The sequence below is a fragment of the Siniperca chuatsi genome, linkage group LG7 (genome assembly GCF_020085105.1).
Source record: "Siniperca chuatsi isolate FFG_IHB_CAS linkage group LG7, ASM2008510v1, whole genome shotgun sequence".
Taxonomy (NCBI): Eukaryota; Metazoa; Chordata; class Actinopteri; order Centrarchiformes; family Sinipercidae; genus Siniperca; species Siniperca chuatsi.
The window spans coordinates 32,380,844-32,401,145 of record NC_058048.1 but is presented as its reverse complement, the minus strand read 5'-3'; the positions used below and the strand labels follow the sequence as shown (position 1 = coordinate 32,401,145).

At 45.8% G+C, this 20,302-nt stretch overlaps 1 protein-coding gene across 1 annotated transcript; it reads left to right on the top strand.

Annotated features, from left to right (window-relative positions):
- Positions 1-1,493: 1,493 nt before the first annotated feature.
- atp1b3b (ATPase Na+/K+ transporting subunit beta 3b) lies at positions 1,494-19,209 on the top strand. The gene is made up of 7 exons (XM_044203078.1): positions 1,494-1,850; positions 7,899-8,027; positions 8,508-8,606; positions 9,727-9,914; positions 10,436-10,486; positions 10,877-10,963; positions 17,349-19,209. The coding sequence occupies exons 1-7, from the start codon at positions 1,640-1,642 to the stop codon at positions 17,514-17,516; spliced, it is 933 nt and encodes a 310-aa protein (XP_044059013.1). The 5' UTR covers positions 1,494-1,639; the 3' UTR covers positions 17,517-19,209.
- The last annotated feature ends 1,093 nt before the right edge of the window (positions 19,210-20,302 follow it).

Sequence of the window (20,302 nt, the reverse complement as noted above, 5' to 3'; positions counted from 1 at the left end):
TGTCTCCTCTCCTTGTGTCCTCTCCTTGTCTCCTCTCTCCTCTCCTTGTCTCCTCTCCTTGTCTCCTCTCTCCTCTCCTTGTCTCCTCTCTCCTCTCCTTGTGTCCTCTCCCTGTCTCCTCTCTCCTCTCCTTGTCTCCTCTCTCCTCTCCTTGTCTCCTCTCCTTGTGTCCTCTCCTTGTGTCCTCTCTCCTCTCCTTGTCTCCTCTCCTTGTGTCCTCTCCTTGTCTCCTCTCTCCTCTCCTTGTCTCCTCTCTCCTCTCCTTGTCTCCTCTCCTTGTGTCCTCTCCTTGTCTCCTCTCTCCTCTCCTTGTCTCCTCTCTCCTCTCCTTGTCTCCTCTCCTTGTGTCCTCTCCTTGTCTCTCTCTCTCCTCTCCTTGTCTCCTCTCTCCTCTCCTTGTCTCCTCTCCTTGTGTCCTCTCCTTGTCTCCTCTCTCCTCTCCTTGTCTCCTCTCTCCTCTCCTTGTCTCCTCTCCTTGTCTCCTCTCTCCTCTCCTTGTGTCCTCTCCTTGTCTCCTCTCTCCTCTCCTTGTCTCCTCTCTCCTCTCCTTGTCTCCTCTCCTTGTGTCCTCTCCTTGTGTCCTCTCTCCTCTCCTTGTCTCCTCTCCTTGTCTCCTCTCCTTGTGTCCTCTCCTCCTCACGTGCCTTCCTCCCTCCTTGTGTGTGTGTGTGTGTGTGTGTGTGTGTGACATCAGCATGACATCGTCCTGCTTTTATCCAATAACGTGTGGTCACTGTGGTCATGTGATCTGCTCTGGTGTGATTACATAATTATTTCAGAGCAGCTGATTATTATTTTATTCTCTCTTTCTGTTTGTTAAATTAGTATAATTTTACAAACAAAGTGCAGCATTTCATTTTTAATTTTCAGATATTTATTAAAATTAGAACAGAAATAGGACATCTTTCCTGAAGACCATCTTTCTCCTTCAGCAACACAAATAATAGTATATGATAATATACTGTATATATATATATTATATTATACATGTTTTGACCCTGTAAATGCCTGTGATCAGGTGTAATTATTGATGAACACAGGTGTCATGTAGAACAGAGGTAATAAACCTGATGCGTATGTATGGACTCACTGTGGAGATAATTCAAACACTGTCAGAGTATCATTAAAATATTATTTGAATATTTTAGATTTAATACAGGATTATAGGAATGATTATAACATGATCACAGGATTATTTTACAGCAGAGTGCAGCTCACCATCATCATGGTAGACCCCCAACAACTCACCTCCGGGCTCTGTACTGCGCATGCGCCTCGTTCTGCAGCAGTCTGTGTGTGTGTGTGTGTGTGTATGTGTGTGTGTGTGTATGTGTGTGTGTATGTATGCGTGTGTATGTGTGTGTGTGTGTGTGTGTGTGTGTATGTGTGTGTGTATGTGTGTGTGTGTGTGTGTGTGTGTGTGTGTGTGTGTGTGTGTGTGTGTGTGTGTGTGTATGTGTGTGTGTGTGTGTGTGTGTGTGTATGTGTGTGTGTGTGTATGTGTGGTGGGGGGGCGTGTTTGTCAGCCACAGACCGAGCTCCGTTTACTAATCTGACGGATCGGTTTAACCCGGCTGTTATCCCGCTCAGTGTTGATTAGCCCGGCTCTGTTTAGTCCGGCACGGCCCGCTGCGCCAGCATGTTGTCCAGCCCGCAGGACCAGAACCAGGAGCCGAACCAGGAACAGAAAGAGGAGATGAAGAAAGAGGTGAAGGCGGAGGAGAAAATGGAGGAGACGAAGGAGGAGAAAAAGGAGGAGGAAAAGAAAGAGGAGAAGAAGGAATCCTGGAAGGATTGTATCTACAACCCGAGGACCGGAGAGTTCCTGGGCCGGACCGCCAGCAGCTGGGGTAAGACAGGTCTACAAAAACGGTTCAGAGACCCGCGTGTCGGTCTGTCTGCCTGTGTCTCACTGTCTGTCAGACTGACTGACTGTCTGTCTGATCATGAGGAGGCTTCACAGACCGGGTCGCGGTCTGACCCGGTCTGGCGCGGCTCTGGACGCGCTGAGCTTCAGCATGCCTCTCCCACTGCTTTATGTGTGTGTGTGTGTGTGTGTGTGAGAAGGTGATCAATGACTGTGATTAGAAAGGATTATTGATTTTCATTTGTGTTGGAATTTTAAAAATACATCTGACAAGTTAAATGACATCATATTGATCATCAGATCAATCATACTGGTTCATTACTGTTACTATAATATACTGCAGTATGTCAAAGTGTACATATTAAAGTGCATCACAGTATATCTTTGTAGTATCGGACTATATTTTCTGCTCACTTTGTTTTTAGTTGACTGAAATGGTTGTAAACATTCAAACATGTTAATAAATTATCATTTTAATTAATGATCAGATTTTGTCACAGCTGGTGAGCGGCGCAATGGGGACAGGACTGAAATGCAGAAAAATAGGCAGGCTGGTACAGTTCAAGGATTTATTGCCACAATGAAGGCATATAAAAAGGCGTGCAGGTAGGGAGGCAGACAACACTACAGATAAGCAGGTTCTGTTACAATACAGAGATTCTGGACCCAAAAGCACAACTCGAAAACGAGTTATAGTGGTTAGTCTTTGGTTTATTGTACGAACACGTTGAAAGAGTAACCAGGTGTGTGAAGGGAAGTTCCCTGATGCGAGGATGATTCCCAGACTGAGGCAGGCAGTCCGTGAGCACAGGTAGCCTGGGCGGGGACGGCTGGCTGGAGTGGAGCTGGTGATATCAGGCAGGCTGAGCGGGGATGGATGGCTGGAGTGGAACTGGCGAGATCAGGCAGGCTGGGCGGGGACGGCTGGCAGGAGTGGAGCTGGCGAGGTCAGGCAGGCTGGGCGGGGACGGCTGGCTGGAGTGGAGCTGGTGAGATCAGGCAGGCTGGACGGGGACGGCTGACTGGAGTGGAGCTGGTGATATCAGGCAGGCTGGGCGGGGACGGCTGGCTGGAGTGGAGCTGGTGATATCAGGCAGGCTGAGCGGGGATGGATGGCTGGAGTGGAACTGGCGAGATCAGGCAGGCTGGGCGGGGGCGGCTGGCAGGAGTGGAGCTGGCGAGATCAGGCAGGCTGGGCGGGACGGCTGGCTGGAGTGGAGCTGGTGAGATCAGGCAGGCTGGACGGGGACGGCTGACTGGAGTGGAGCTGGTGATATCAGGCAGGCTGAGCGGGGATGGATGGCTGGAGTGGAACTGGCGAGATCAGGCAGGCTGGGCGGGGACGGCTGGCTGGAGTGGAGCTGGCGAGATCAGGCAGGCTGGGCGGGGACGGCTGGCTGGAGTGGAGCTGGTGAGATCAGGCAGGCTGGACGGGGACGGCTGACTGGAGTGGAGCTGGTGAGATCAGGCAGGCTGAGCCGGGACGGCTGGCTGGAGTGGAGCTGGTGAGATCAGGCAGGCTGAGCCGGGACGGCTGGCTGGAGTGGAGCTGGTGAGATCAGGCAGGCTGGACGGGGACGGCTGACTGGAGTGGAGCTGGTGAGATCAGGCAGGCTGAGCCGGGACGGCTGGCTGGAGTGGAGCTGGCGAGATCAGGCAGGCTGAGCCGGGACGGCTGGCTGGAGTGGAGCTGGTGAGATCAGGCAGGCTGGGTAGATATGGATGGCTGGAGTGGAGCTGGTGGGATCAGGCAGGCTGGGCGGGGACGGCTGGCAGGAGTGGAGCTGGCGAGATCAGGCAGGCTGGGCGGGGACGGCTGGCTGGAGTGGAGCTGGTGAGATCAGGCAGGCTGAGCCGGGACGGCTGGCTGGAGTGGAGCTGGCGAGATCAGGCAGGCTGGGCAGGGACGGCTGACTGGAGTGGAGCTGGTGAGATCAGGCAGGCTGAGCCGGGACGGCTGGCTGGAGTGGAGCTGGCGAGATCAGGCAGGCTGGGCGGGGAGGGCTGGCTGGAGTGGAGCTGGTGAGATCAGGCAGGCTGGGCGGGGACGGCTGGCTGGAGTGGAGCTGGCGAGATCAGGCAGGCTGGGCGGGAGGGCTGGCTGGAGTGGAGCTGGTGAGATCAGGCCGGCTGGGTAGATATGGACGGCTGGAGTGGAACTGGTGGGATCAGGCAGGCTGGGCGGGGACGGCTGGCTGGAGTGGAGTTGGCGAGATCAGGCAGGCTGGGTAGATATGGATGGCTGGAGTGGAGCTGGTGGGATCAGGCAGGCTGGGCGGGGACGGCTGGCTGGAGTGGAGCTGGCGAGATCAGGCAGGCTGGGCGGGGACGGCTGGCAGGAGTGGAGTTGGCGAGATCAGGCAGGCTGGGCGGGGACGGCTGGCAGGAGTGGAGTTGGCGAGATCAGGCAGGCTGGGCGGGGACGGCTGGCAGGAGTGGAGCTGGTGAGATCAGGCAGGCTGAGCCGGGACGGCTGGCAGGAGTGGAGTTGGCGAGATCAGGCAGGCTGGGCGGGACGGCTGGCAGGAGTGGAGTTGGCGAGATCAGGCAGGCTGGGCGGGGACGGCTGGCAGGAGTGGAGCTGGTGAGATCAGGCAGGCTGAGCCGGGACGGCTGGCAGGAGTGGAGTTGGCGAGATCAGGCAGGCTGGGCGGGGACGGCTGGCAGGAGTGGAGTTGGCGAGATCAGGCAGGCTGGGCGGGGACGGCTGGCAGGAGTGGAGCTGGCGAGATCAGGCAGGCTGGGCGGGGACGGCTGGCAGGAGTGGAGCTGGCGAGATCAGGCAGGCTGAGCCGGGACGGCTGGCAGGAGTGGAGTTGGCGAGATCAGGCAGGCTGGGCGGGGACGGCTGGCAGGAGTGGAGTTGGCGAGATCAGGCAGGCTGGGCGGGGACGGCTGGCAGGAGTGGAGCTGGCGAGATCAGGCAGGCTGGGCGGGGAGGGCTGGCTGGAGTGGAGCAGAGGCAAACCTGTGGTGAGAAGCTTCTGGAGAGCCGGTGAGTAGATCGGTGGCAGGTGTCAGTTTGAGGAGTGAACCTGAACACAAGGAGTCAGAGGATTAGTCGTGGACTGAGGAAACAAGATCAGAGGCCTAGACGTACCATTAGTGTAAACAGATGATCAGGCGAAGACGGGCAGATATGCTGCATGGTCTTGATTGGTGGATGGAGAACAGGGGAGTAGCAGCAGATGAGTAGCAGGTGTGTCAGGTTCTGAGTGGAGGTTCCCCCTGGAGGCCACGCCCCGCCAGCACACACACACACACACACACACACACACACAGGAGGGGAACCAACAGGGGACACAGGGGAAAATGAACCAATGGCCTGCGACCCCTGCTTTATGGCCAGTCATTAGAAATAAAAAACTTTTTTTTTTACACATCCGAACGATTTACACGAACATGTTGCATCCTCTGATCTCCACCTACCTCAGAGCAGGTGACATCACCTGGATCAGAAACCTGCAGACAGGTGTTCAAACACAGAGACACACAGACACAGAGACACACAAACACAGAGACACACAGACACAGAGATACACAATCACACACAAACACAGAGACACACAAACACACACAAACACAGAGACACACAGACACAGAGATACACAAACACACACAAACACAGAGACACACAGACACACTGACACAGAGATACACAATCACACACAAACACAGAGATACACAATCACACACACAGACACAGAGACACACAGACACACTGACACAGAGATACACAATCACACACAAACACAGAGATACACAATCACACACAAACACAGAGACACACAAACACAGAGACACATAAACACAGAGACACACAGACACAGAGACACACAAACACAGCGACACACAATCACACACAAACACAGAGACACACAGACACAGAGACACACAAACACAGCGACACACAATCACACACAAACACAGAGACACACAGACACAGAGACACACAAACACACACACAAACACACACACAAACAGCAGCAGATGAGTAGCAGGTGTGTCAGGTTCTGAGTGGAGGTTCACCGGAGGCCACGCCACGCCACACACACACACACACACACACACACACACACACACACACACACACACACACACACACACAGGAGGGGAACCAACAGGGGACAAACTAGCAAGAAAGACCTGGATACACACCGAGACACACAAACACACACACACACAGAGCTGCTGCAAGTCAGAGCTGAAATTAGAGCCTGTGTGTGTGTTTGTGTGTGTGTGTGTGTGTGTGTGGTGTGTGTGTGTGTGTGTGTGTGTGTGTGTGTGTGTGTGTGTGTGTGTGTGTGTGTGTGTGTGTGTGTGTGTGTGTGTGTGTGTGTGTGTGTGTGTGTGTGTGTGTGTGTGTGTGCGTGTGTGTGTGTGTGTGGTGTGTGTGTGTGTGTGCGTGTGTGTGTGTGTGTGTCTTCCACTCCTTTAAAAAGTGTTCTTGGTATGAACTGAGAAATGTACTGGACACCTACACACACATATATTAATAACACACACACACACACTATTCAGCACATTTGAATTACCCATAATGCACTGCAGCATGTCACAACTACCTCTATAGCTCTGTGTTTATATTTAGCTGGAGTCAGTTCACATGAACCTCTCTCACTAACAGCATGGACCTGAGGGATTTTATTTCCCTGAAGTTGTCTTGTCAGGAGTTGGGCTGGCTGCGTGTGACCCATAACAAGCTGCATTTAATCGCAACAAAATATTTAAAGTGTAACTTCACCCCCCAAATGCTGCTAGCTCCCTCCCTCCCAGCATGTTTGAAAAATGCAGCAGAGGACTGCAGGAGTGCACTGTAGGGGGCGTGGCCTCATGTGAGCCGTGGGAGGTGAGGAGACACCGAGCAGCTGCTGCCGGACTCTGGCGGTCCACGCTGGAGACACGCTGGAGCTTTGACAGTCAGGAGGCCTTGGTGGCCCTTTGTAAAGGTGTGTGCGTACCTGTGCTGTAGCTGAGCTAACGGCGGCGGCTCAGAGAGGCTGTCCGGTGTGGGGAGCGGCAGCACGTAGCCGTAGCTCTGCTGTTTATCGCGGGATCATCATCAAGGCAACGAACGCGGTCCGGTACAGCCGTCAGGAGCGCAGGTCCGAACCACTGCGCCAAAACTGACAAGTACTAAGTAGAGCGTTCGCAATAACTAGCGTAAATTCTTATGAATGAGGCATATTTTCATATATTTGAAAATGAGACTCCCACTCAAAGGCAGGGGGAGGTGGATCGGCCACACCTGATTAGAGGGTGTTAACACTTACACGTAAAGTCCACTCGGTGTCAGCACTGGCCTTGCAAGGTTCAGGGTGATTTAAAACAGAAGATGGCGTGTTGAGCCATTTTCAAACCATGAAACGCAGATTTTCATAAATTCGAATGTCAATATGATCACCAGCGCTGATGTGTTTCATCACAGTACAGTCATATAATTTAGTTTACAGCTCAAGAAACACAGAAAGTGTGCAGTACGTATTTAAAGATGTTAATCCTCCTGAAAACCTCCAACTGTGACAGGAATCACGAGAAACTCCTTTTACATTTAAAACTGATTAAAACCAACAGATTCACAGATCTAATCAGAAGCTTCAGTCAGCACCTCCTCGCATTTACTTTTAAAACTGATTAAGACTGAAGACCATCAGTCATCGAATGGCAGCGTCAGTCAGTCAGACTGCAGCAGTTCAGTACTGGTGTTCGTCTGAGATTGACAACACGCGCAGTGAGGGAAGGGCCGAGGGCATCTGGTGGATGCACGGGGAAGGGCAGTGGTACGCATAGGCAGAATGTGACAGGTACACTGTTGTGTTTGTGTTACAATCCTCGCTCGGGGGGGAGTAACATGAAGGAGAAATCAAAAGTTTAGATGAAACGTATTTAAATGTATTAAATGTAATTTGATATGAGGAGACTCTGCTGGGTGAGAGTGAAGAGGAAGGATCAGGTTCCTGAAGATGGACTGTTCAGTGTTTGTTTCCTCTGTTGTGTTTAAATAAAGTCATTTTTGAATTCTCTCCCTCAGGTCTCATCCTCCTCTTCTACCTCGTCTTCTATGGGTTTCTGGCAGGAATGTTCACTCTCACCATGTGGGTGATGTTACAGACTCTGGACGAAAATGTCCCCCGCCATCAGGACCGAGTGGCCAACCCAGGTGAGTTCATTATCATAGGGTCTCATGTTTAACCCTTAACACTACACTTCCTGTGCCAGGTCTGTCTTAAAGAAGTGATTTTAATCTAAGTGAGACTTTTACTTTAAATAAAGTGTCAAATAAGTTAGTGAAATGAATGCAGACAGACATTTGTTTCAGTTCATTTCTATGATATAAATAATAAATCGAGCTGCAGACAGAAAACTCATCACAATCAGTTCAAACTTATTTAGGTGAAAACACAGTGAGGACACCTGCTGGACAGGTGTGAAGCAACAGATGTCAGTTAACAACATGAATCAGTCAGTAGGATCAGATAGAGGATGAAGCAGTTGTTGCCATGACAACCTTTATGGAAATTACTGTTTTGTTGTTGATTGTTTTCTCTGAATCACTCTGCTGTTAAAATAATTTCTCAGTTTCAGTCGTTCTATTTTCACAGTTTGATTATTGATTATAGATTTGTTTTGTTGATTGCAGGTTTGGTGATTCGCCCTCACGCATCTGAAATCTCCTTCAACCGCAGTGACCCGACAAACTACAACCAGTACATCGAACAACTGCACGACCTCCTGCAGCGTGAGTACAAATACACATCCTGCTCTTCAGAGTTAAAGCGAAGTTTCAGCACAAAATCTGAAGGTTGCATGGCATCAGTTTAACTTGTATATAGACATTGTATGTGTCATGGTTTGAGGATTTATGTATGTTATTTCCTGTTTTATTTTGATGTGTCTGGTAGTTTTGCTTCCTGTCTTTGTTTGCTTTTCCCGCCAGTTTTGATTGTTTTCTCCGCCCTGATTAGTCTCTCCTGTGTCTCGTTGTCTTTAGGTTGTATTTAGTCTGTGTGCTTCGCTTGTCTTGTCGTCTTTGTTGTTTGTCAAGCGTCCTGCCCTTGGGTCCCTGTGTTCTGCTGGACTTATCGTATGTTACCCTTGGCACGTGCATGGATTTTGGACTTTGCCTGCTCCTGTCGGATGTGCTTGCCTTTTGTTGAACTACTTCCCTGGTTTTGACCACTGCCTGTTACCCATGTAAGCTTTTTCTTACCATTAAAATGATTGAACTGCTCCTGCTCTGCCTCAGTGTGCGTTTGGGCCAAACCCTTGTTTCCTGCTTGACTACAACAGTATGTGGTTGTTAATTTTTTGCTTTTTATATCTATTTATATACGCTTTTTTTGTCTACTTGTATGTACATTATAGTTGTATTTGCTTTTACTTATCTTTGTCCAGCTTTGTTGTCCTTGTTTTTAGCTGTCTGTCTATTTCTATCCTCCTGTAAAATGTTCTTGGCACTCTGTGCAACATTGAGAAATTTCTTGTATATGTAAACATAGTTGAGTTTCTGAAAAGATCAGATGATAAACGATTCTCAGTCACCGAAGCTGCTGATGTTTTATCTGACAAATGAACTTCAGTTTATAACAGAACCATCAGCTCTGACGTACAGACTCTTAAATGAACAGAACTTTATTATTCTGACCTCCTACAGCAGTAGTTATCTCAGACATAATGTTGTGTCTGAGATAACAGATTGAGTATAGAAGCACCGCCTATATTGGCTACTAACCAATCAATTCTCTTGGAAAATGGCATCACCATTCGTAGACGATCCTATGGAGCTTGGTGCGCAGAATAAAAGAATTTAAATAAAAGCTTTTAGCTAAAAGCTATTTTGTTGTTTTTTCTCTCTGCAGATTACAATGACAGTCTGCAGGAGCGTAACGACTTGTGTCTGGTGGGTGAATACACTGAACAGGATGACGAGCTGATAAAGAAAGTGTGTCAGTTTAAACGCAGTACTCTGCGTCAGTGCTCCGGTCTGCCTGACGCCAGCTTCGGATACGCTGAGGGGAAACCATGCATCATTATCAAGATGAACCGGGTCAGTAAAACACTTCTCATTCAGGATGTTTTTAGATCAAAAATCGTTTGCTTATTAAAAAAACGACAGACCTCATTCCGACTCTTTGTTTCCAGATACAGTAATGAAGTATTGTTTCATTTGCTGTTCTGTCAGAGTTAATGTACAATAAAGTGGAACTGTATTTAAAATGAGAAATTAAGAACCAGGTGAAGAGCATTATGACATTATCTTCTGCATGTAGAAACGTGTCAGTTCTGTCTCTAATATCACGTTAACTGAACAAAAATCTGCTGTGTTTAAAACCCCCTCCGTGTTTTAAAGTCTTAAGTCAGGTTAGTTTCATCACTAAGTTACCTGAAGCATCTGTAAGGTTACTATGGTTACCTGCAGGTTAATATACCTGAAGCTCTGATTTTAGAACTGAGGTAACACTAACACTGTGTCCAGAGAGATTTTTTATTTTATTTTTTGAATTTGTAAATTAAATTAACAAACAAGACTATAATAAATAACGTGTGTGTGTGTGTCTCTCTCTGCAGGTCATCGGACTGAAACCACGAGGAGACCCCTACATCAACTGTACTGCCAAGGTAACACACACACACACACACACACACACACACACACACATACACACACACAATTAATTTCCTAACAGCTATCCCATAAGTCATCACTTTTTAAGTCTATTCCTGACTAATTATGAGCAACTAGTTAGCCAATCAGAGAATGAGAAAATTCAGTTAGATATCGAAACAGAAATATACAATAATAAAAAAATAACTCATCATTCTTGAAGCCTGACAAACATTTTTTATTTTTTTTAATTGTTAGCTATTTTATAGCTTCATATTTTGAATGTTTAGCTGGATGGTTTTTGTGTTGAACACCAGGTAGAAATAGTTTGATGTGTAATTTATCCTCATTCTGTCATCTCTTCATATTTAAATAGCCTAAATCTATTTCTCTCTCTCTGGAAGAGAGACAGTCCGTTACAGATGCAGTACTTCCCATCAGAAGGTCGTCTGGACAAAATGTTTTTCCCGTACTACGGCAAGAAAGCCCATGTGAGTAAATGCAATTGCATTGTCAATCTACATACAACAACTACGTGGGCGGAAATAACAGGTCGCAGTGTTGTGCATGAACGCACTTAAAGAGCGCCGTTCACAGAATGTACTCATGTATTTGGTGAAGGTATCAGTTTCTGAACTCGCACACTGCTGAGTTAAACTCAATATGAACTACTAAAATACCAGAAAGGAGTAGAGTCCGTGTACGTTCTGGCAGCAAAAACGGAAAAACAGAGCTGTTTCTCTTTTTTTGTCAGACTCAAAAACGAGACATCACAGGATCAATACCAAGCTATCGTTAGATAAATACATAGGCTGCATAAATCAAGATCTTTTGTTTTTGTTCATCCAGAAAGTGTGATACTACTTATATTGTTCTGTCTTGAGAATTCTTGTGTTGTTGCTGTCTTTGACATCTTGTCTTCGTTCTATAAATCTTATAGGTTTCAAGCCATCGCTCCAAAGGCCTGAATCGTAGTAGTAGTAGTAGTAGTGATAATAATAGTCATAATAATCAATCATAGTACAAGGGGGGGAAAGATGAAAGCAAGCACTGTAAGTCAAAAAGCATAAATAGAAAATTGACTATGAAAAAATATTATAAAGACAATAAAAACATCATCAGTCCTGTCTGTAACAATGACATGGCTTAGGACTGATAAATTCAGAATCAAGGTTGTAGTGTGCTACCTCACGTAGCCAACAACGAACAATAGCTATTAAAAAGTGGCCATAAGCTTATTCACATTCTCAAGTTCCAATCTGGCTTCCGTCAACACCACAGAACGGAGACAGCCCTTCTCAAAGTCACTAATGACATTTTAATGAATGCAGACGCATGTGTTCAATTCTTGTGCTACCTTTGACACAATTGATCCTGGCATTCTTTTAGACAGACTGAGGCACTGGGTGGGCATATCTGGCACTGCACTAGACTGGTTCTCATCTTATCTGTCCAATAGGAAATTCTGTGTCAGCATTAATAACTTCATGTCATCGTTTTTCCATATCAAGTATGGTGTGCCTCAAGGCTCAATTCTGGGACCAATACTGTTCTCCTTGTACATGCTTCCCTTGGGTGATGTAATCTGCAGACATGGTATTTCTTTTCATTGTTATGCAGACGACACTCAGTTGTACCTCCCTGTCAAGCCCACTGACCTCAGTACGCTGAGCTCTCTGCAGGACTGCCTGTCTGACATAAAACACTGGATGTCGATAAATTTTCTTCAGCTCAACTCAAATAAAACTGAAATCCTTGTTATTGGGCCCCAACACATCACTAAACAAATACTGCCATCTACTGGTAACCTGTCACAACATATCAAGCCATCCATCCATTTTCTACCGCTTGGTCCCGTTAGGGGTCGCGGGTGACTGGAGCCTATCCCAGTGACTTTGGGCCTTAGGCAGGGTACCCCTGGACAGTGGCCAACTCGTCGCAGGGCTAACACAGACACAGACAAGGACAGACAACCATTCACTCTCACATTCATTCAATACGGGCAATTTAGAGTTATCAATTAACCTACACATGCATGTCTTTGGACGGTGGGAGGAAGCCGGAGAACCCGGAGAGAACCCACGGTAACACGGGGAGGACATGCAGACTCCACCCAGAGAGATTGCGTGATGTTGGTCTGGTCCGGGAATCGATCCCACGAACCCACGATCTCCTTATTGGGAGGCAGGAGCTTTAACCGCTCTGCCACCGTGCACCCAACTGTTGTACATGCTTTTATCTCCTCACGCCTTGATTATTGTAACAGCCTGTTCACTCGTCTTAATCTAAAAACACGACTGCAGACTGTACAGAACTCAGCTGCTCGGCTGTAAACCAGGACCGAGAGGTGCGACCACATCACACCTGGTTCAGCCTCTTTACATTGGCTCCCTGTTTGTTTTTAGGATTGATTTTTAAGATCTTGTTGATTACTTTTAAGGCTCTTCATGGCCTGGCTCCAGATTATATTTTAGACCTTGTATTCCCTTATGAACCTTCACGTAGTTTGAGATCTTCGGTCTGTTCCTGAGTGCAGGATGGAAACTAAGGGGGACAGAGCTTTTGCTATCAGGGCCCCGAGGCTCTGGAACAACCTGCCCGAAGAATTTAGGTTTTCTGAGTCAGTGTCTTCGTCTAAGTCTCAAAACACATTTTTATCAGGAAGCAGATCCCGATTTTACCTGAACTGGCTGTTTATTTTATTGCTTTTGTGTATTTTATGTATTTTATTTGGGAAGGACCAGACAGGCTATTTCCACACATAAATAATTAGGCTCCTAATTAACGCTACACAGCAAACTTTACATGGATTTATAAGGACAAATCTATTTCTGTAAATGTGCCAGTGTTAGCCAGATGGCTAATTTTCAACTGCAGTCCTTTGGCAAGATGTTTTGAAACGTATAAAAGTTACAGAACAAAGACAATATGTCATAAAGACAGCAACAAAACAAGAATTCTCAAGACAGAACAATAAGTAAATAATATCACACTTTCTGGATAAAGATATTTCATGTCTACATGAAAAGAACAAAAAAGATCTTGATTTATGCTATTACATCAGTGCACAGCTGAAAGAGAGCAAAATAATGTTTCAGTCACAGTTCAGAAAATTATACAATCTGTAATTATAGAGCATCTTTAGCTGGCGCATTAAGTTAAATTGGACACCTGCGTGGGCACTCAGCGTCTCAGGAAAATAAAATGAAGAGAAGAGTGTTCAGTTTAACGATAAGACCTTCTGCCAATAGCTGCCAAGTTCCTCCTCCCAAATCAGGTATGAGGTTGAAAGAAAATGGTCTAACTGAATTGTTTGTCTTATTGCTTTCTGGTAGTCGTCTTGCTCTTGTTGTTTTCATATAGTTCCTTTTACTGGGTTCTGCTGCATGAGGGGCTATTACTGTCCCACTAATGTAGTGTAATTTTATTAATGATCAGATAAGGGTGTTAGGGGCCTGACTGTGAATGCTCTCACAGAAGGGGTCTCGGTCTGTAATGCTATAATCTAATATGCTATTGCCAAGAGAGCTGTGTGTGTAGTGACCGAGGAGTCCCCTCGAAGCCGATCGTTAGAGATTTACAGATCCAGTGTTAGACATAGCTGCAGTAGTTGGTGCCCGCTTTTTGCCAAGTTTTTCCTGTGTGAATGTGAAGGGAGGGGGATGCTGATATGGGCAGGTATGTTTGGCTCCTTGTGGGTTCATAGAATCTGGTTCTATACCTGTCCTGGCATTAAGGTTCGCACAGATCAGTATGCTTCCCTGGGCCTGGTAGTGATTGATCTCATCTTCAAGAATGGAGGAACTATTTTCATTATAATAAGAAGATTCTGATGGTAGGATATATGCTGCACACATGACTGTCTTGAGCGACAACCTTCCACTTTTTTTTTTTTTTTTATAATTATTGTAGTGAATCTCTGCCCTGGGTTACTCCTTTCAGTTTGGTGGATGGGAATACTATCTTTCTGTAACCTAAGGGACACTAGTGAAAATGTCTCCTCGGTGACAAAGACAGAAGCCCTCTGGAGGCCAGCAATGAAGGTGAAAACCTGCTGGAGGTCAGACTGCAGGCCGGAGGCAAAGCTCTTCAGGAGGTTGAGCTGGTGGCTGGAGTGCAGAGCTGAGAGCCAGGGAAACAAGAGACTGCTGAAGCACAGGAACAGGTGCTTGCTGCTGCTCAGTAGGGTCAGAGGGCTGTTGCAGCTCGGGAGGATCAGGAGGCTGCTGCAGTTAATACAGGACGTAGCTCCGACCTAGGAACTAGTGACCACCCCGGCAGGTGTTGGCCAGGCTGCTGACTGGAAACCAAGAGCAGGAATTGACCAGTCCACCAACAGGGAAACTGGAGCAGGAGTCGGCAGGACTGATGACAGCTCTGTGACACCGAACAGCTGAGTCTCTGTGGTACTGAGCAGCTGAGTCTAACCAGGTCCTCCAAAAAGACTGCTGGGAATTGTCCAAGGTGGAAGCAGGCAGGTGGTTAGCCAACTCTGGACAGGCAGGTTGCTAGCTGGTTGGTTTGTAGCAGGGTTGAGTGAAGGCTTGCTAATACATCTCATCACCCACTCTGGTAATGAGCTCCACAGCCAAGGTTTAGTAAACACCTTTCTGCGAGCAGTGGCAAGAGCTGACTGTCTAGAATTTCCACAGGTGACAATCCTCTAGGTGTTTTTAATCTATACCAAATCAAAAAGCAAGTCGCTGGGTCCATTTTATGGTCGGTTCATACTGTTACAGCTTGTCAAGCAGGGTGGCTGGGAAAACAAGGGATTGGACCCAAATACTGACAATGCAGGCAGAGCTGGTAAGGTTCAATGATTTATTACGGGGAAAAAAGCTTACACGGAATCCACGCAGGCAACGGTCACAACCAGGGGAGTTGTCCAAGCAACCAAGAATCAAAATCCAAACTGACAGGCAGAAAAGGAAAATCCCAAAACGCAGGAACACTTGACATATAGAACGAAGACGAACCTGGAGGGAAAGACACAAAGGCAGGAAGTAAAGCACAAAACACGAGAGGTGAGGATTACAAAATAAAACAGGAAATGACTCAAGACCCAAAACCATGACAATAACGGCATCAGGGAGTTTCAACATGGCAGTGAATGCACTAAAAGAAAAAGCTCGAAGAGCTCTAAATGCAATTAAGAGAGAAGTTTATAATTTCCAAATTCCAATTAAATTTGGCTTCAAATATTTGATAGCGCAGTGGGCTGGATGACACTGTCTGGTGGTGAGTCTGGGGTCCACTCAGTCATCATAGCTTTACCCGCCGGGACAAACGTCCAACAGAATCTCTACATGCAGAACTCTGCAGATATATTTTACACAGAAAAACACCAACAGATGCATGTGGAGCAGAATCAGGCAGAGACCCGCTGATAATTAACATTCAACAGAGAGCGCTCGCATGTTTTAATCACCTTAAATCCCCCGAGACCCCCTCCATCCCAAAGCCCTCCAGACCCAGGAGCTGAGCCCAGAAAAGAGTCCCCTATGTCAGCTGGTGCTGACACTCACTGCCCCCCCTCAGACACTCTGACCAGTCTCACAGCAGCACTGCTTTCCAAACACCAATCAGAGGAAACCAAATTACAACACGATGTAAAGAAACTTGAATCTGGATCACTGGACAGAAGAAAGTAAAATCCAAAATAGATTAGAAAGTTATCTGGCCCTAAAAAGAGACGATGAACTGGCAGAATCTCTCTCTGCTGTCAGAGACAGACAGCAGAGACAGATCCTGACCAAGTGCAGGCTCAGTGTCCACAAACTGGACATCCAAACAGGAAGACACAGACAATCCTGGCAGCCAAAAGAAAGCAGAACTTGTGGTCGCTGTTGGACAGGTGAGGCTGAAACACATGCACTTCCTCCTACAATGTACAACATTCAATGAAATAAGGAACGTTTACTTTAAGAAGTTCAACTCTGTAATCTCAGATTTCAATGAGCTCAACATTAAAAATACTCCGAGGAGAGGGAGGCGGGGCCGATCCTGCTGATCAATATGTATCAACATGCCACAACCCGAGGACACACACTTACATTCATGCATATAAAAAAAAAAAATATTGCAGTGTTTTATATAGTTCTCACTTATTTGTATTTAAGTGCAAGTCTAAATTTTTTTCTATTTTAATTTGTTACATGTGTGTGTGTGAGAGAGAGAGAGAGAATCTAATGTCGCCTCTACAACTGAGGAACTAAACATAATATCCAAAGTTTTAAACTATGAAACCTCCCTGTGTGTGTCGCCCTCTTACATAACTAAAAGGTTGTTTCCCCCCAAGTTAGTTTGATTCTTAAAAATGATTATGTATTTTATCATACCAGTAACATAAATAAATAATAACCATCTATGATATATGAAAACATTCCATATGTCCATTGCATATGCAGCAGAACCTGCCTCAACTGGATCTGGCATCAAGAGCTGTTCTGATGGTCACAGGCCGTCTGTTCTACACTGATGTGTAGTCTGGCAGTGCTCGCAACGAGAGTGCAGAATCTAAAATGTTTTTCCCTCAACACACAGGACAGCCAATTTCAGCAGGGCTGCTTACACAATGGAATTACATACAAATTAATACAAATATTGTACTGCATAACCACTACTACATCCTTTTACAAAACATAAAAACACACACAAAACAAATAATTTTCCACACTTGCCAATGAAGTCCATTTGATATTCTGCCAATTCATAATCTCTTTTACGGCCAGAAAACGTTCTAATCTACTTTGTCTTTTATTTTCGTCTTTCCAGTGATCTAAATAGCTTTCTTTACTTTGCCTTATAAATTGGTTTCCTCTCCCCATACTAACCCCACCTCTCTCATGTTAACCCCACCTTTCTCTCTGTTGACAGCCCGACTACGTGCAGCCTGTGGTCGCAGTGCAGTTGTTGTTAACAAAAGAAGACTATAACGTTGAGCAGACGGTGGAGTGTAAAATTGAGGGTTCAGACCTGCGTAACGACGACGACCGGGACAAGTTTATGGGTCGTGTCACTTTCCGGGTCAAAGTGTCGGAGTAACCGGACCCACCAATTTCCATGGATACCACAAACTAGATATAAACTGGAAATAAATCTCCAGTTCCGGCAAACTTTGTAATCCAGACCTGATCTAATCCTGGATGTCTGAATCTGGTTCATCCTGTTCAGACTCTTATGAGGAAACCAGATCTGGACCAATGAGAGCTAAATATGGTTACGCTGCCAGAACCCTTTTAGACCTGATCCTGGTTCAGTCCTGATCTGGTTCAGACCTGTCTAACCCTAACCCTGCTCCAGATGTTTTACTTGTTTTATTACAAATCTCCTCCTTAGTAGACCAAACAGAAACCAGTGTGACTCCAGTTTAACCTGTTCAGACAGTTGGAGCGGATCAGGTCTGTTCTGGAAACATGTGAGCCAGCTGCACAATGTGTTATTTTCAAACGTATGTATAATAGTGATGTAATAAAAACAAAGATATGATCCCAGCAGTCTGTAACAGAGCAGCGCAGCAGAAACTAACTTCACTACAGAAACTTCAGTGAAATCACACTGAGACAGAAAACTAAATTATCAGTTTAGATTTGCTCTGATTATTTTAAAAGTTAGGCTAACATTCAGCTGGTCTGTAATTACATTACTCTCCTTCCACTTAATGCCACAGGAACTGCCTTTACAATATTTAGCATACTGAAGATGTGATTATTCTCAGTTTTTAACTGTAACCTGATTGTGAACATTTTCAGGTTCAGGGATGAAGAGAAAACAGATCTGTAGTTCTGCAGCAGAAAGCTGAAAATTTTGACCATGTAAACTTTTTAATAATGTTTGTCAGGGTTTTTGTTTAAAAAGTCCTGACAAAGAACAGGTCAGTGTAGCAGCAGGATCGTATGACAGTCATCTGATTACTGATTGCCTGTGTGTAAAGGTTTTATAATTAAACAGCATATTGCAGTTTATGCAAACAACTGCTAAAAGAAAATTCATTGTCAATACAAACTTTTCATAGATGAGTAAAAAGAAATCTCATGGTGTGTTTAATGTTTCACCTGAATGCTAATTCTAGTTTCCTGTGTGTTTAATGTTTAAAATATTCCAGTGTAACACTGTCTGTAGAAAATACATTAATCTGGGTCAACAATAATAATAATTATTAATAATAATTATTATTATCATTATTATTATTATTATTGATGATGATGCCATAACAGGTCCTCTAGAGGGCGCTCTGTACGGGGATTAAAGGCAGATACATAACTGCACTAAAGAGCGCCATCTAGAGGATTAACATTACACTGAAGCAGAACGCTGCCTTGGTGCTGCCCCCATCCCCCACCTGTCTGGTCATCTGTTAGGAACAATACTAATAATAACACTAATAATACTTTATAGATCTAATGAGTTCCTCCCAATGAAACCCTAACTATACAACCAAATGTACATTTTTTTTAAAATGTGAATTGAGTGTGATTCTAACTACTGCTTGTGATTATTGAACAAGATGACATCATCAGCAGAGAATCAATCAATCTTCAGTAAATAAGTTTCATCATGACATCTGTGTTGTTTAAAGTGGTTTCTATCCTGAATGAAAGATACTCGTCTGAAATAGATTGAATTGTGGTTATATTATTTATGTTTGTCTGCTGAAGGAACAGTGACAAGAAACAAGATGAAGATGCATCTACACTACTGCAAATAGAAAATAAAGATCCAGCAATGTTGTTATTTACTTCTGTGTGTTAGAGTTTTTTTGTCACTCAAAGTCTTACTGACCATATGAACTCTGACCTGATCAATGAATGAAAGCCACCATATCAGCTCCCTCGGATCCTTCCGGAGCTCCAACAATTAACAGGTTTGACTGTCTGCTCTTATTTTCCATATAGTCCATTTCTGATTGTAGTGATGCTATATTCTTCTCTAATATTTGCATTTTAGTGCATCCGCCACATCGGCTTTACTCACACTTTGTTGCATCTTGACATGCTCTGCCAAATTTGTTATAGCAGTGTCAAATTGACCAACTTTCTTTTCTATTCCTTGGAGATTTGGACTTATTTTTGCAGTCCTCAGTTGCTCGGAATATCTTTTCCATTGTGAATGTCTGGAGGGATCTCAGACGGATCACCAACAACCTAAAGGCCCCCACTCCACTAACAAGTAGTTGGCCAACAAACTGAATGAGTTCTACTGTTGATTTGAAAGACAATGAGACAGTGCTGACACCATCCCCTGTGATTCCCTCCTCCAGCCGGACCAGATTCTGTCTCTACACCCTGAAGCACTGTGCTGATCATCTGTCTCCGGTGTTCACAGACATCTTTAACACCTCACTGGTCACTTTCCAGCCTGCTTAAAAACCTCCACCTTCATCCCCATCCCCAAAAAATCAAGGACCACAGGAATTAATGACTACAGACCTGTCGCCCTGACCTCTGTGGTAATGAAATCGTAGGAGCGCCTTGTGTTGTTCCACCTCAAAACCATCACTGACCCACTCCTAGATCCCCTGCCGTTCACCTACAGAAACCTACGCCAGGATCCTATTTGTGGATATTAGCTCCGCCTTTAATACCATCATCCCGGCTCTGCTCAGGACAAGCTCTCCCAGCTGAGTTTGCCTGACTCCACCAGCAGGTGGATCACAGACTTCCTGTCTGACAGGAGGCAGCACGTGAGGCTGGGGAAACAAGTCTCTGACTCCCGGACCATCAACATCGGTTCCCCTTAAGACTGTGTCCTTTCCCCTCTGCTCTTCTCCCTGTAAATCAACAGCTGCACCTCCAGTCATCAGTCCGTCAAGCTCCTGAAGTTTGCGGATG